Below are 16,189 nucleotides of genomic sequence, written 5' to 3'. Positions count from 1 at the left end.
CTCTCATTTTATATTATCGAATTATTAGGATTTTTAGAGCCTGTTCTTAGGTTAAGATGCCATTTGCTAATCATTTTGAAACATGAACTCGAAGGAAGTAACGGAGCAGCAAACTTCGCACATTTTTAAGAAAACAATTATTTTGAGTCGATGGGCCTTTGCTTTGACTCTCTCCACGGCCTGTAAGGGAGACTTTGGATCACATATTTGGAATTTTCCTCTAGGATCTTAGTTATTGCTAACATCCTACTTATTGCCGGTGCTTCTCCCAGAAAACAATTGACTACCTGAATTAGGGTCCAGAAAGAGTTGTGAGGCTTCCCAGGTGGCTCAGTAGTAAAAAAAAAAAAGAAAGAAAGAAAGAAAGAAAAATCCACCTGCCAATGCAGGAACCACAGGAGATGTGGTCTGATCCCTGCTTCCGGAAGATCCCCTGGAGAAGGAAATGGCAACCCACTCCGGGATTCTTGCCTGAGAAATCCTATGGACAGAGGAGCCTGGCAGGCTACTCCATGGGGCCGCAGAGTTGGACACGACTGAGCAGCTGAGCATGCATGCAGTAGTTGTAAAAATGATAGTGCTGAAGAACAACTATGATTCTGGCTGTGACCTATCACCATAGTTCTATAGCATCAGTGTAAACACTGCAGGCATATCAAGGCTAGGAGTTACTACTGTACTGACTGGGCAGCAAGATGATAGATAGATAGATGATAGATAGATAGATTTATAGAGTGAGCTGTCTACCTATGTATATGTATATATGTATGTGTATTTGGTCCTGGATTTGGCAGACTAATCCTTTTATACAAACCCTTGTGGAAGAATCTATAAAACAGTTGTCTCAGAAGAAGGCATTACTTTCCATTCCCATGGCTGAGAGTTTGTGTGCTCTTCTGGATGAATATCTACACTTTTAAAAATAAACCCCAAGGTGTGGAGAAACTCACCTCCATTTTATCCAAATTCAGCCACTATATTTAATCTGTGGTTTTCCTTCCTAGGGCCACCAACTTTGTTTCATGGGCATCGTGCACAGGCTCCCAAGTGTTAAATAACAGAAAACCAAATAAGAATCTAACACCTATTTTTTTTTATTTTATTTTTAAAAAAGGAAAATATCAAAGATATCCCCAGGCATTAAGGAGTTTAAGATTTCTGTAGTTTTATTACAGGAAGGTGATGTAACAAGAGCAGGTCTATTGGTTTTGATTCTCTGGAGAACCCTGATGAGTACATGGTCTATGAGTTTCCTAAGAGATAGATTTAGGGGTCAGGCTACAAGGAAGCAGGGTTCTAACATCTAAAGGCTTTGATGTCCCCGGGAATGTGTTTATCAAGACTCCTGCTGGAGAGGATGCTTGTGGTTGGGGAGAATAAGCTGCTTCAGGGGGTGGGGTTTCTGCTAAGAGGCATGGTCTACTAAAGCCAGAGGGCAGGGGCTGCATAGCTGCAGGCCTTTCATTCTCCTGAGTGAGTCTAGGGCAGCTTGGCGGAGAGGACGCGGCCCCAGCGGGGCACCGTTTGCTTTCCCCTGCACTGTGCTGTCCTGAAAGCTAGGGCAACAAAGTCTTCCAGAATATCAGGTTAATAGGGCAAGACACCATTTGCTACTAGGGGAACTTACAAGTCTATTTCTCCTAACAGTCTCCACGGTGACTTTGTGTTAGGGGTGGCATTCCCAGCCTTCAGTCATCAAAGATAGGTGCTTTTCCAATGGGCATGAAATGGCATTTTCATAGAAATCAGTTCTCTGAATGACAATGCAATTTTCAGTATTTCCTGAATCCATATTACTTCACTTAACCAAGAATGTACGTATTCTGAATATAGTACTGGCAAAATTATTTTTGCTCGACTAAAGAACTAGCTTCAAACCCACTTTTTTTTCTTTTATGAATTTGAATCTCAACTAAAAGAAAAAAGTTAAGAACCATTTTTAGTTTCAGCAAAAAAGTGTCCTGGGATGCAAATGAAAAAAAAAAATCTCTTTAGGTTATGTTGGACAGAATATGCGTATTCAATTCTTCCCCCAAGAGTCAACTAGTGTTACTCTCATCAGCATGATGCCATGTAATCCACTAATCAAGTAGATTAAGTGTTACTAACATTATGAAACTATAAAACACCCTTTAAAAAATAAAAATCCATGAAAATGAAGTTCTTACAAGAAATGACAAATTGAAAGCTTTCCAGGTTAGAATTATCATTACTGATTATGAATTTCTTAAGCACATTTCTCGAACTGTACAGTGAAGCAACAGCATAAAAATACCACAGTAATTTTACCTTTGTGAGTAAATTGTGTGTTGCCTTTGGGTCACTTTTTGTCAGAATGACATTTCTTTCAAAATGCTTGCTCTTTTTACTACATTTCTTCAGCAGAAAATATGACAAAAATTCCAGAGGGTTGTCCTGAAAGATTACCAACCCCCCCCCAGAACAATTTTTATTTCAAATGCAGGTCAACAAGAGTGCAGCAGATATGAGAACACATTTTCTAGTAGCATTTTCAGCTTTCTGCCTAATTAATTTACAAGTCTAGAAAACAAAGTAGCTGTTTGAGGTAGTAAATGGGGCTTTCTGGTTAATCTTGGTTCTCAGCTTATTGTTACAGTTCAGTGAGGATGCCAAGGTCTTGTGGGAGGGTTTCAAGGTCTTCAGAACCAAAGTGGCCCACACTGGCCTCTTAGTCAGAGGAGGAAAGGAGACAGGACAACTTTGGTGTGTTACAGGGGAAAGAAGAGAGCCTCCAAGCAGCAGAGTTCTTGGGGAAAACACCCTGGTGAGACTCCCAAATCTGGTTCCCTCTCAGGCTGTAGGTTTGAACACCATGAAAATTATATGATACAAGGTTATTTTTAAATAATTTGGTGGCATAAATACCATGAACCAACATCAAACATTGAATAATTCTTTGGTGTTTGAGAACAGTGCAGAGAATTTCAGGGCCTCAGGATTATCCCTGTGAACATCCCTGATCGTATTATCAGCAGAATTCTCCAGGGCCTTTATTGCTGGGCTGTGAGAGGGTTGGCTAGTGCACTGGAAAGTTGAGTTTTCAGAGAAGGAAATCATGGCTACCTGCAACTCCTCAGGCTCCACACTGGGCCATGAGCCCAGGAGATGTTTGGTGCTTACCCAGGAAGCCAAGTTGAAACCATGACGGATAAGGAGAAAGTGTCCAAAGGCAATGTTAAATCCCCCACAAAGTATAATTACTACAGTGGGAAGGAAGGATTTGAGAACTGTTTCCTGGAAAACTACAAGCCTTATACAGCATCAGGTATGTTAATAATACCCCATTCCTGTCCTGTTCTCAGCTTCCCCTGAACTGAGGGCTGCAACAATTATGCCTCCTTGTGCACGGGGATTTGCTTCGGGACCTCTGCAGATACCAAAATTCTCAGATACTCAAGTCCCTTATGTAAAATGGTGTAGTACTTGCATACAACCTAGGACATTCTCCCAGATACTTTGGTGTGTGTGCTCAGAGGTTAAAGCGTCTGCCTGCAATGTGGGAGACCCAGGTTCTATCCCTGGGTCGGGAAGATCCCCTGGAGAAGGAAATGGCAACCCACTCCAGTACTCTTGCCTGGAAAATTCCATGGACATGGTAGCCTGGTGGGCTATAGTCTGTGGGATCAAAAAGAGTTGCACACAACTGGGCAACTTTCACTGTCACTTTGTGACACCATGGACTATAGCCCACCAGGCTCCTCCATCCATGGAATTTTCTAGGCAAGAATACAGGAGCTTCAACATCACCCATTATCAGAGAAATGCAAATCAAAACCACAATGAGGTACCATTACACGCCAGTCAGGATGGCTGCTATCCAAAAGTCTACAAGCAATAAATGCTGGAGAGGGTGTGGAGAAAAGGGAACCCTCTTACACTGTTGGTGGGAATGCAAACTAGTACAGCTGCTATGGAGAACAGTGTGGAGATTTCTTAAAAAACTGGAAATAGAACTGCCATATGACCCAGAAATCCCACTTCTGGGCATACACACTAAGGAAACCAGATCTGAAAGAGACACGTGCACCCCAATGTTCATCGCAGCACTGTTTATAATAGCCAGGACATGGAAGCAACCTAGATGCCCATCAGCAGACGAATGGATAAGGAAGCTGTGGTACATATACACCATGGAATATTACTCAGCCTTTAAAAAGAATTCATTTGAATCAGTTCTAATGAGATGGATGAAACTGGAGCCCATTATACAGAGTGAAGTAAGCCAGAAAGATAAAGACCAATATAGTATACTAACGCATATATATGGAATTTAGAAAGATGGTAACGATAATGCCATATGCAAAACAGAAAAAGACACACAGATGTACAGAACAGACTTTTGGACTCTGTGGGAGAAGGCGAGGGTGGGATGTTTCGAGAGAACAGCATCGAAACATGTATATTATCTAGGGTGAAACAGATCACCAGCCCAGGTGGGATGCATGAGACAAGTGCTTAGGCCTGGTGCACTGGGAAGACCCAGAGGAATCAGGTGGAGAGGGAGGTGGGAGGGGGATTGGGATGAGGAATACTTGTAAATCCATGGCTGATTCATGTCAATGTATGACAAAAACCACTACAATATTGTAAAGTAATTAGCCTCCATCTAATAAAAATAAATGAAAAAAAAAAAGAATACAGGAGCTTTTTGCCATTTCCTATTTTGGGGGATCTTCCTGACCGAGGAATCAAACCCAAGTCTCTTGCATCTCCTGCACTGGCAGGCTGTTTCTTTACAACTGCACTACCTGGGAAACACCCCCATATACTTTACATATTTATTTATTTGGCTGTACCGGGTCTTATTTGCCACACATGGGATTTTCAGTCTTTAGTTGCAGCTCTCAGGATTTAGTTTCTTGACAAGGGGTTGAACCCAGGCCCGCTGCATTGGGTGTGCAGAGTCTTAGCCACTGGACCACTAGGGAAGTTCCTCCCATATACTTTAAATCATCTGTCAATTACTTATAGTACCTAGTACAGTATAAACACTATGTAAATAGTTGTCAATGCATGGCTAAATTCAAGTTTCACCTTTTGAAACTTTTGGAATTAAAAAAAAATATGTATTTAATTATGTTATGCCAGGTCTTAGTTACAGCATGTGGGTTCTAGTTTCATAACCAGGGAACGAAGTTAGGTCCCCTGCATTGACAGCAAGAAGTCTTAGCCATTAGGTGAGTCCCTGGAATTTTTTTTAATGAATATTTTCAACATGTGGTTGGGTAAATCTGAGGGTGCAGAACCCATGGTTGCAGAACCCAAGGATATATAGAGTTGACTGTATTTTATTTTCCTAGAGCCTTTCTATGACATTAGGGCAGAGTATGTTTTTACACTGCCTCCCCTCACTGTGTCCTGGTATGTGGACTGACTTTTCTGGAAGAGCATTGAAGATTTGCTTCTGATTTTTTTCAGGCTTTCCTCAAGCTTATCCCCAACCAAATTACTGCCTTGTTTCTGTTCTGTTGTTTTCTCTTTTCCTTCCTCTCTCATCTAGGCTTCCTTGCCTTTCATCTGTTCTAGCTGGTTTCACACTTTCTCAGTTTTTCTGCCATACTATTAAATTGTTTTAACTGTTGAATAATGTTTATGTGAAATATAAGCCACTAAACATGTTTTTTTTTTTAAAGGAGTCACTTCTGACTGAAATTAATCACAAGATAGGTCAGTGTACCATATGATTAATATCAAATAACTGAGAAGATTTTCCTATATGTCTATTTTGGTGTAATAATACATCTTGGGTTCACACTCTTTCAGTGGCTGTTTTCATAAACTGATGCTATTTCTCTGAGGAATTGTGTCCTAAAGGATAAAGTGGTAAATGCACACTAAAATTTAAGTTTTGGGGGTTTTGTAGCTTATTTTATTCAAAGGAGCACTTACAGAATTTTCTTTTGAAAGCTCTATCAATCCATCTGCCAGAGCTTGTATGATTTCTTGGTTATTCAGAATATTAGCCACACTCATGGTGTCAAATACAAATTGCCCTGTAAATATAAGTCCATATGCTTCTTTGTAATTAATTTAAGAGATGTGATCAAGAAGAAAACTTAGTCCTTACAGTTGCTTGTTAGTGTATAAAAATGCAGACTAAGAATAAAAATTCTATTATGCCATGAAGATTATCTATCAAAGTAAAATAGAAAATGAGCAAAAGCATCTAAATGTGTAGCATATAAAAAGTACCCACCCTGACAAAGTTGATATTGAATGAAATGTATAAATTGGACAGGGAAAGAACATGTAAAAATAAACCTTATAAAGTTTAGATTCTCAATTCTACCAAAAGGTCTTCCATATTCTGCATTATCTTTGTGCTCAATTCCATAAATATTTTAAGTCCATAGAGAACAACATACAAACATACATACATATTTTAAAAATATTTTGAGCAACTTGCATTGATTTGAAAAGCAACCTTTTTCCATTCGATTTTCATGCCTTATGACATACATGATCAGAAAACACTTCTACTGTTAATCTTTTCATTTATCTCTCTAGTCGTTAATACCTGTGAAAGAACCAGGAGAAATAATTTCTCCTTGTTTTTAGCCTCATAACAATTTTTAAATATTAGCTGAACACCTACTAAATGTGATAGAGTTAAAACCAAAAAGACAAATCCTTGCTTCATGCAAAGAGATATGGACATACGTTGACAGATAAAATACCTGCATGCATATTTGTATATTGCAGCTCTTGTGTAGACAGAGCAAGGCAGAGGAAGGGAAGAGAGAAGTAAGACAGATGTATAATGACTTGACTGATACAGTGCTTCAGTGTGAAGAGTTAGGAAGGAAAATGAGTTGGTAGTTAAAGATGCAGGAAAAACCTACTTAAATACATTTTTTAAAAAGTACTTGATTTTTAAGAACTGACAGGTTTAGATGAAGATCTAAAGTTGAAACAGGACATTGTTTCCAAAAGTGTTTATTGTGATAATTGGATCATGAGTAACAAGTATAAATGTGAAAACAAATAATGTCCAATAGGCCTCCCCATGAAGCCCATAATGTCCAATAGGCCTCCCCATGAAGCCCATCACCAAATTAAATATTTTAGAAAGAAAATACATAGAATTCAATTATAGAACAGTTTAAGTAATGGGTGCTGTGGTCTAAGAGATGCTTAATTGGGATGTTGGTGCTTAACTTTGAGAGCAAATTGTAGAGGGAAAAGGACAGAGCTCTCTGGCTTAGCAAAGTGAATTTTGCCAAGGTAAACAACTGACTAACAGAATAAGATGGTAACATTTGAAACCAGGAACTAGCTTCAGCATTGTAAAGATGAATATATTTGTTCTTAGTGGATATTCATGATATCTGAAAGAAGCTATGAAAAACTAAGACAATAAACAGTTTTTTACTTCTGCATTCCTACATTTGTATTCACTCTGGATATGTGACAAGCTTCATAATTAACCAGCAACAGAAGTAGCAACAGTTCTTACCTATCATCCTGCCACTGATGTTCTTCTGCAGCTCCTTGAAGAGAGGACTTAATTGTTTCCTTACCGATTTCAAGGTGTCTTCCAGGAAGTCGGTGAAGCTGGACCATGTCTGCAGCTTTGATTCGGTGAAGTAGATGGAAGGGGGTGCCGGTTCCCACTGTCGTCCCAGCCAGTCACTAAGAACTGACATTATTTTCCCCATTTAGTATCACAGACTTAAGCTCAAATGAAAGAGTTCTTCTTGTTTACAGTGTGGGAAAAAAAAACCCTTAATTGTATTTATATCAGGCTTATTACACTTTCTCATTAGAAAACTAAGATAAACACCCATAGTCTGCTTTCAAAGGTAAAATTAGAAACTCAAAAAGGACAAAATGAATAATTTCAAATGTCTATCTACTCTTTGATAGATGAGTTTGACATGTTACACTGTATTTGAAGTAAAATTAAATAGCTGCTGGATTTTTGCATCAAAAGCAGAATAGACTTCCAAATAAGAATACACTATTTTATGTTCATATCCTAAAAAGTGAAAATACAGGAAAACCGCACTTTGCCTGGTTTCCCCATCATGTCATCCGAAAGTCATCTCCATTGGAGCCAGCCCTGCATCTTATTTACATCATGTCCAGCTGCTCTTTCTCTACAGATATCTCTACATGTACTGAAATGGGTGCTTAAGAAAGTTTCTTTCCTTGAAAATCAGTGACTGAATTACACAGGGCCAAGGGAAATTTGATTTTCTGTCCTAAATAGATAGTTTCATTCTTCTCTCCACATTTTTTGCTGATAAACGTGAAACTATTTGTAACATGTTCTTCTAGAATGAGAAGAAGAAGAGTGGGAAAAGGAGGAAGAAGGGACAGAGGAGGAGAAAAAGATGAAAATCCATTTTATAACTGCAGTGCTATCTGCACTACACTGCTGTTTACACCCTGCTATCTCTGCGAGGCTGATTTCCTCCCTTCATGGGGCCAAATATGCTCTCATTGGGTGCTGCTGCTATGTAAACTAAAAGTAGCAAGCAACTTCTGCTGCAAAACTGTATTAGGTCAGGGAGCTTTTTGTTGTATCATCATGAATCTTCTCCCTTACAAGTCTCCCAATGATGCCAGCTTTCCTGTCTTGAAAGGCACTTAGCATCCAGGATTAGACAAGTAATGCTTTATATAGTTTTACATCACTCCCATCCCTGTTTGATAGGAAGTGAGGGAGTTTTAAAGGGGAAAATGATTAACATTATTATAGCAAAGCAATTTGACTCTTGTTAGTCAGCCAATGTTACATTTTGATCCAATAGTTGCAGCTTTATTATCTAAATGAAATTTTGCTTTCAAGTGTAATTTCTCTTTGCTCTTCCTCTCCCTCAAGGGTACTGCAGTGAAACTTGAGCCAGCCCCTTCACTAGCTCCTTATAGCTCCAATTCATTTTTCCAAATGAAAGCACATTGATAATGTTTTACGAAGAAAATTGTTCTCTGTACTTATAATTTCTCTAGATCAGCTACATCTTTGTTTAACTGTTAAAGCTGTATTTTCAACAGTTTTTGCAAATGATGGTTTGAAGCAGATATTTGTAATAATTCCTTTCTAAGCAAATGATTGAGTGATGAGAAATGAACTAGTTTGGGGAGTGACAGCACTCCTTCAGAGTAGGAAGGAAAGGCAGTAATTGACATTGCCAGAATCAGTATTATGAGCTGTGTTTTGTCCTTGGTGATCCTGGAGTTGGTGGGTATCACTGGACACGGTGGTCAGCACCCATACACACTTACCATGTTGGTAAGAGCCAGTGGCAATCCCAGTGGGAGCAGTAAATAACGTGCCAGTCAGTTGAGACAGCTGAGAAAGAACTTCTATTCCTGCCTCTGCACAGCCAAAAATACTTTCATTAGTTCACTCACAGGTTTGCCATAACAGTTAAATACTACTTAGAAGCACTAATGAGCTGGCCAAGAAAGGTCACTTGTAGGCCTTGTCTTCAATTCAAATCCCTCATGGAATAGTCCATCAACACTTTATAGTTCATCCTTCAATGCTGAAGTCCAGACACTTCATTCAGGAGGATTGACAACAGGGTGGAGAAAGAGGGATGCAGTTTGACCTGGTGCTTATTTTCAAATTTGGAATTAGGCCAAAGACACAAAAGTCTACACAGGTTTTCTAAAATAGTCTGACTCAAAGTCTCACTGCAAGCGGATAGTTTTAAAACTGTTAAACACACAGTGGAATACAATGGTCAAATTTTAGTGTTAATTTTACCCCTTCTTCCGTGACACAGCATATAGATCAAACTACTTCAAATGAAACTATAGGGTAATGTATTTTAATTCTTTGTGGTCCAGGAGTAAAGGATTACTCCAAGTTGTTTCAGTTGCTCACAGCAAGATGGTTGTGGCTGAAAGAATGGGATGTCTGTCACTTGTTTGTATCTAATGTTTCCAATGACAAATAGATCAATGAAATTACAGCAAGTTCATAAGAGTACCTATACATTCATAGTCAATTGATTTCAACTAAGATGCAAATAAAATCCACTGGGAAAAGGATGGTCTTTACAAGGAATGGTACTGAAATAATTTGATAGCCACTTGTTTAAAAAAACAAAACTTCAATTCATACCTTGCATTCTGTTTTTTTAAAAAAGCATAAATCAAATGGATCACAAACCCAAATGTCAAACTTAAAACTATAAATAATTTTGGAGAAATCATAGAAGTGATCTTTGGTTAGGTAGCGTTTTTAGATATGACATCATAAGCATAATCTATAAAACATAAAGATTGATAAATTAGACTTTGTCAAAATTAAGAATTTCTTGTCTTCAAAAGAAACTATTCAGAGAAGGAAAAGATAAGTCATAGAGTGGAAGAAAATATTTGCAACAGAAAAATTTGTTTATTTCCCAGAATATACAAAGATATCTCAGTAAAAAGCCAAAAACCCTAATTTTTAAAATGAGCAAAAGATTTGAATGGACACTTCACCAAGGAGGACAAATGGCAAATAAACACATGGAAAGAAGCTTAGCATCACTGATCATTAGAGAAAATGCACATTGAAACCATGAAGAGATATCAGGACACACTTCAATGGCTCAAATTAAGAAGACTGACCTTACCAAGTGTCGGAGTGTTGGGTAGCTGGAGTGGAAATCTAAAATGGCATAACCACTTTGGAAACAGTTTGGCTGGTTGTTTTTTTTTTTAAGTTAAACATATACCTATCATATAAACCAGTGATTCCACTCCTAGTCATTTATTTACCCAAGAGAAATGAAAGCATATGTTCACAGCAGCTTTGCTTATAAAAGCCTTAATCTGGAAAGAACTCAAATATCTATCAACAGGTGAATGGATAAACAAATTGTGGTATAACTATACAATATAATCATTCCCAGTAGTAAAAAGGAATGAACCATTGATACCAGTATGACATGGATGAATCTAAAATATCTGGAGTGAGGGAAGCCTGACCAAAAAAATGCACTGTATGATTTCATTTACAGAAAATTCTATAAAATGCAAACTAATATATTGTGAGATCAGTGGTTGCCTCTGGTTGGAGTGGAGAAGCAAAGTGAGAAATTGCAAGGTGGCAGGAAGAAACTTTTGGGGATGATGAATGTTTTCATTATCTTGACTGTTTTATGGTTTCACATGGTGTGTAGACATATGTCACAATTTATCAAATTACACACTTTAAATACTTCGTGTCAACTATACCTTAATAAAAGTGCTTACAATTTGTATTACAATTTGTGATACCAAAAAAAAAAAAAAGATGAGTTTTAGGTTTCTGGCTTATCAGTAACTGGTGAATAATGCAATCTTAAGTGAGGAATCCTGGGAAAGGGGTGGGTTTGTGATGCAAGGCAATCAAGAATCTGTTTCAGGTGTGTGCACTTTGAGATGCCTATTAGCTATGCAAACTAAACACCCACATGAAGATGTCAAGTAAAAGCTAGATATGAGTTTACAGCTGAGAGATTTCAGAGATGGAGACATAAATTTGGGAGTCTTCAGTATCCAGATTGAACATAGAGTCATAGGAATAAATGAGACTCCCTAAGGGAAGAGTATATAGTCATGGAAAATAAGTGAGACTGGGATCAAGCCCACGACACATTTAAGGGCCTCACCAAAGAGAAGGAGCCAGCAAAGGAGACTGAGGGGAACAGACTGCTGAGGTAGGAGGAAAACAAGGAGTGGGTGGTATTAGGGAAACCAAGGGAAGAAGGAGAGTTTTGAGGAGACGTATTCATCCACCTCAAACGCCACTGAGAGGTCAGGGCGAGGTGCGGATGGAGAAGGGACTGCTGGATTTGGGCACATGGGAGTTGTTTATAGTCTTCCAAAAGTGGCTTTGGTAGACTGAGACCACTTGGAGGAACATGGGAGGCGGGCAAGTGAGAGGTGAGGAAGGTAGAAGCAGTCAGCTAGATCAGGGATCCCCAACCTCCCGGCTGTGGACTGGTACCATCTGTCAGATCAGTGAAAGCATTAGATTAGAAACAAAGTGCACAATAAATGTAATATGCTCGAATCATCCCCAAACCCCCACTTCTGGTCCATGGAAAAACTGTTTTCCACAAAATTGGTCCCTGCCGCTGAAAAGGTTGGGGACCTCTGAGCTATACCAATAGTTCTCCAAGTGTGGCTGTGGGATCAGCAGCATCAGCATCGCCAAATTCTCAGCTCCCATGCCAGACCTGAACCTGAAACACTAGGGTGGGATCCAGCAAGGTGGATTGTGACAAGTCCTCTAGGTGACTCTAGGTCTTGTATTTGACTCTAGGTGAGTCAAATACATGTCAACAACTTGAGAACCATTGGTATAGTCAACTCATGTGAGAGAAAGTTTATGGTCTCTTTTTCAGGGGGGAGGGAGAGTGGAGGAGCTACTACAGGTGTTCTTGCTCTGATAGGATTAATCCAATAGGATTGAGGCTCTGGGAGTGAATTTGAGCATAGGAGTGATGTCTTGAGAAGGCGAAAGGTGGTGCAATCCGGTGTCCAAGTGGAGTAGCTGATGTTTGATTCAAGCAGGGATGCTTCTTTCACCGTAATAGAAGGGAAGACAGGATGAATGTAAGAGGTGGGATAGATGGTGGTTTTTGTGGTGGGAGGTATATTAAGGGGTTTCCTTAGGGAAGTAAATGGTGAAATCAGTAAGTGAGAGAGGGTTATTGAAAGATTGACTAAAGAGGAGAAGGGATGACATAGTCATTAAAGAGTGGAAAAATGAATTTACCAAGGAAATGTGGTAGGATTGCTTGTCAGAGCTCCAATCCCATTTGGTATTTATGGCATTAAAGTTGATCAGTAAGAACAGTTGTATTACTCTTTCCAACAGTCTTCAGCTGCTTCAGTACTGGCAGGCATAGATTATGCAGAAGATTGTGTTCTAACCGGCATTGCTGCTGCTGCTGCTAAGTCACTTCAGTCGTGTCTGACTCTGTGCGACCCCATAGACGGCAGCCCACCAGGCTCCCCCGTCCCTGGGATTCTCCAGGCAAGAACACTGGAGTGGGTTGCCATTTCCTTCTCCAATGCATGAAAGTGAAAAGTGAAGTCACTCAGTCATGTCCGACTCTGCGACCCCACGGACTGCAGCCTACCAGGCCCCTCCGTCCATGGGATTTTCCAGACAAGAGCACTGGAGTGGGTTGCCATTTCCTTCTCCAGCCGGCATTGGGATTTAGCCAAATAAACTGGGGTTTGGCCAGCAGAAAAGAAGTTCAGGTTCTTTGCAAGAGAGATGATAATGACAAACCAGTAAATCTAGGTTTAATGAGGAAGGAACCAAGGTTGAAGGCATGGTGATGGAGAGTGAGTAAGTGGGAGTTTGTGGATTGGAGATCCTCAGGCAAAGAACCGATAGAGTGGGAATATTTGAGGACATGATTTGGAAGTGGTACTCAGAGACAAATGCTTAAGATCAAGATTTCAGAGGAGGTACAGCTATAGGACTGACAGGCTCCAGAGTGATTCCTAAGGTGGTGGAAGATTTTTGACTGAGAAGCCAGGGCCTTCTGACTGAACCAGGGTCTCGATGGTTCACCTAGGAGGAATTATATTTGATGAGAAGTTCAGGGATGACCTGGGGGCCCAGAATGGCAATGGGAAATCTGTTGTTTGAGTACCATTAAGTTTCACTTGAGACCATTTTTGTGTCACTAAATCTACTGTTCTTTTCCCCTTTTGCCCATATTCTCTTGGCCTTTCAATATGTTACTTTTTAACATCCTTTTTTCCCCCTACTCCCATTAAAAAATTTGTTTTGTTCTCATTTTAAAAGTAATACTAGTTCACTACAGAAAATAGAGACAAAAAATCAAAGAAAAAGGAAAATATAAAAGAAAGGAAAACTCACTAATATTATCCAACTATTGTCAGCATGATGGTATATATGCTTCCAAACCCTTCTTATACACACACCCCACCGCCACCCTCCCTGTCACATACACAGATTTTAAACATTGGAGTCACACCTTCCACATTCTTTGTAACTTACCCTTTTCAAACTGACTTTAAAAGAAAATTTGAAATAACAGATCTAGAGATATTTCCTCCTAGAGTTGTCTATCCCTATTTTCTACATAATTGAGATTATATACTTGTAGTAATTGTAAAAACTATCTTTTTACAATAATTTATACTTTATTTTCTTTTAAACTCTTTGCTATACTTCCTTTGCCTAGAGGAATCCTGCCAGAGTCATGCTTTGTATGTATTGAATAGTCCAATGAAATCTAAGGATTAAGAACTAAATTTAAGTTCCCTAAGGAATGGGTAGCAAGAAACAGTTTGAGAAACTTTAATTCCACACTTCCTTTCCCATGTTCTGCTTAGCTAAAAAACAACAACAAAGAAATAAACAAAAAACATAGCCCATGAATTCAAGAAAGCAGAGCTTTTATGTTAAATATGGCTGATACTAGACAGACACTTAAAATGATAAGTTACCACACTCATCTTTACAAGGCACTTCACCATTTTTTAATACTCCAACATTTGAGTATTTTATATGTATTTTGATATTCACAAGCCCAATAAGGTAAAATACTATTATCCTAACTTTCATATGAGGAAACAGAGGTCCACAAACTAGCCTAAGACCACACAGCTCAAGTCACATGAGTGGAATTGAAGTCCAGGTCCCTGGTCACCAAGTTCATGCCCACTTCTTCCAGATTCTGAACCCAACAGGGAAAGTTTCCTCATACAGGCTGCTTATGGTCCCAGCGCTGGTCTGGCATTTTCACCTGCACTGTGGAGGCTGATTTTACTGTGTTTTCCAGAAGAAACAAATAATTTTTCTGGTTGGCTCTTATCACTAATGACTATTTCTTTAGGGACAGGTTACTCTGACCACTAACCTTGATGTTCTTTCCCCCTAAATATCTGAGTATGTGCAATATAAGGAGGAAAAATAAAAAATAAATGTAACTTAGTTATTTGAATTGAGGACATTTTATGAATCATCACAAAGTAGGTATGACCACTACCTCTCAAAACTGACCTGATGCTCCAAGTGGTACAAAGAGGTCCACGTGACCCCCTTCTTCTTCAGGGGCCACATAGCTTCCTAATTTTTCCCAGAAGTCTCTCACTTCAGGCATCAATAAATTTTTAATACCAATTTTATAGCCTGAGGGGGAGGAAATCAAAATGTCACATTACTTTAACAGAAGCTAAGAGCAGTTTGTGTTGTGAAAATATAAAGGTTCAAAAAGCCAACATCTGCTTGTAAGGCCAAGATCTGCAGGGCATCTCTGCTTCAAGTGATGGCCCCATGTTAGGACCACAGAAGGAACCACTGGGCTCCAACAAGACAACACTTTCCTCCCATCCTGGATTTATTAGACACGGAGTGCTTAGGTTAAGGACATTGTGTCTCTGCTTCCGGGGGTCAGTGGTGTGAGTTACCAGGCTCACGGCATGGTTGGCCAATGGCCAGTCAAGTCCTGGGACTTTGCAACCAAGTTCCAAAGTGGAAATGTTTCCCGTGATTGCCAATCAATAAATAAGTCCTCAAGAGCAGAAGTAAGGCTCCCAGGCATGGGAAACTTCACTGTACCTTTCACCTGCGGGGAATTGAATGTGATGATTCAGCTAGTCTGCATGTGTCTGCACCGATTTCTAAAGGAGTCCTGGAGACTGCCTTCCTAAGCCCCAGTAAAGAAAGAAAAGAGTAAGAAGGAACTCCTCCTGCCTGATTGCTTTGAGATGGGATAGCAACCTCCTTAAATTATGGACAAACACTACCTCAGTGCAAATTTTTCTTCCCAATCCCCAGTCTTACCTTGGAGTAAGTTGATTTCTCTGCTGTCTCCATCACTGAATATTCCCACACTCTGTGCCATCTGCCCATCCAGAGCTTTTTCTATGAGATAAAGTAGGGTCTCCAAGTTTAGGCCACTGTGTTCATACACCACAGAAATGATACCTGCTCTAACACTGTTCGCCACCATCTAGAAAACAAAACCAGACCAGTAGGAACCAAAGCCCATTACTTCAGGATATGTTACTCACTCAGTCATGTCTGACTTTGCGGCTCCATGGACTGTAGCCCACAAGGCTTCTCTGTCCATGGAATTCTCCAGGTAAGAATATCGGAGTGGGTTGCCATTTCCTTCTCCAGGGGATCTTCCCGACCCAGGGACTGAACCCAGGTTTCCTGCACTATAGGCAGATTCTTTACCATCTG

The 16,189-nt window shown here is 39.7% G+C and overlaps 1 protein-coding gene across 1 annotated transcript in view; it reads right to left on the bottom strand.

Moving 5' to 3' along the window:
- Positions 1 to 16,189, bottom strand: part of ECT2L (epithelial cell transforming 2 like) — a 66,830-nt gene that overhangs the window by 19,482 nt on the left and 31,159 nt on the right. Inside the window, exons 8-12 of the mRNA XM_061130187.1 lie at positions 15,785 to 15,953; positions 15,002 to 15,130; positions 9,253 to 9,345; positions 7,478 to 7,660; positions 5,911 to 6,014 (exon numbers count right to left, since the gene is read on the bottom strand). Of these exons, the coding sequence (XP_060986170.1) occupies positions 5,911 to 6,014; positions 7,478 to 7,660; positions 9,253 to 9,345; positions 15,002 to 15,130; positions 15,785 to 15,953 (678 nt within the window). The remainder of the gene's footprint in view (positions 1 to 5,910; positions 6,015 to 7,477; positions 7,661 to 9,252; positions 9,346 to 15,001; positions 15,131 to 15,784; positions 15,954 to 16,189) is intronic.

This window comes from Dama dama, chromosome 26 (assembly GCF_033118175.1).
Source record: "Dama dama isolate Ldn47 chromosome 26, ASM3311817v1, whole genome shotgun sequence".
Lineage (NCBI taxonomy): Eukaryota > Metazoa > Chordata > Mammalia > Artiodactyla > Cervidae > Dama > Dama dama.
The sequence above is the reverse complement of the archived record's forward strand: the minus strand, read 5'-3'. Positions and strand labels throughout refer to the sequence as shown.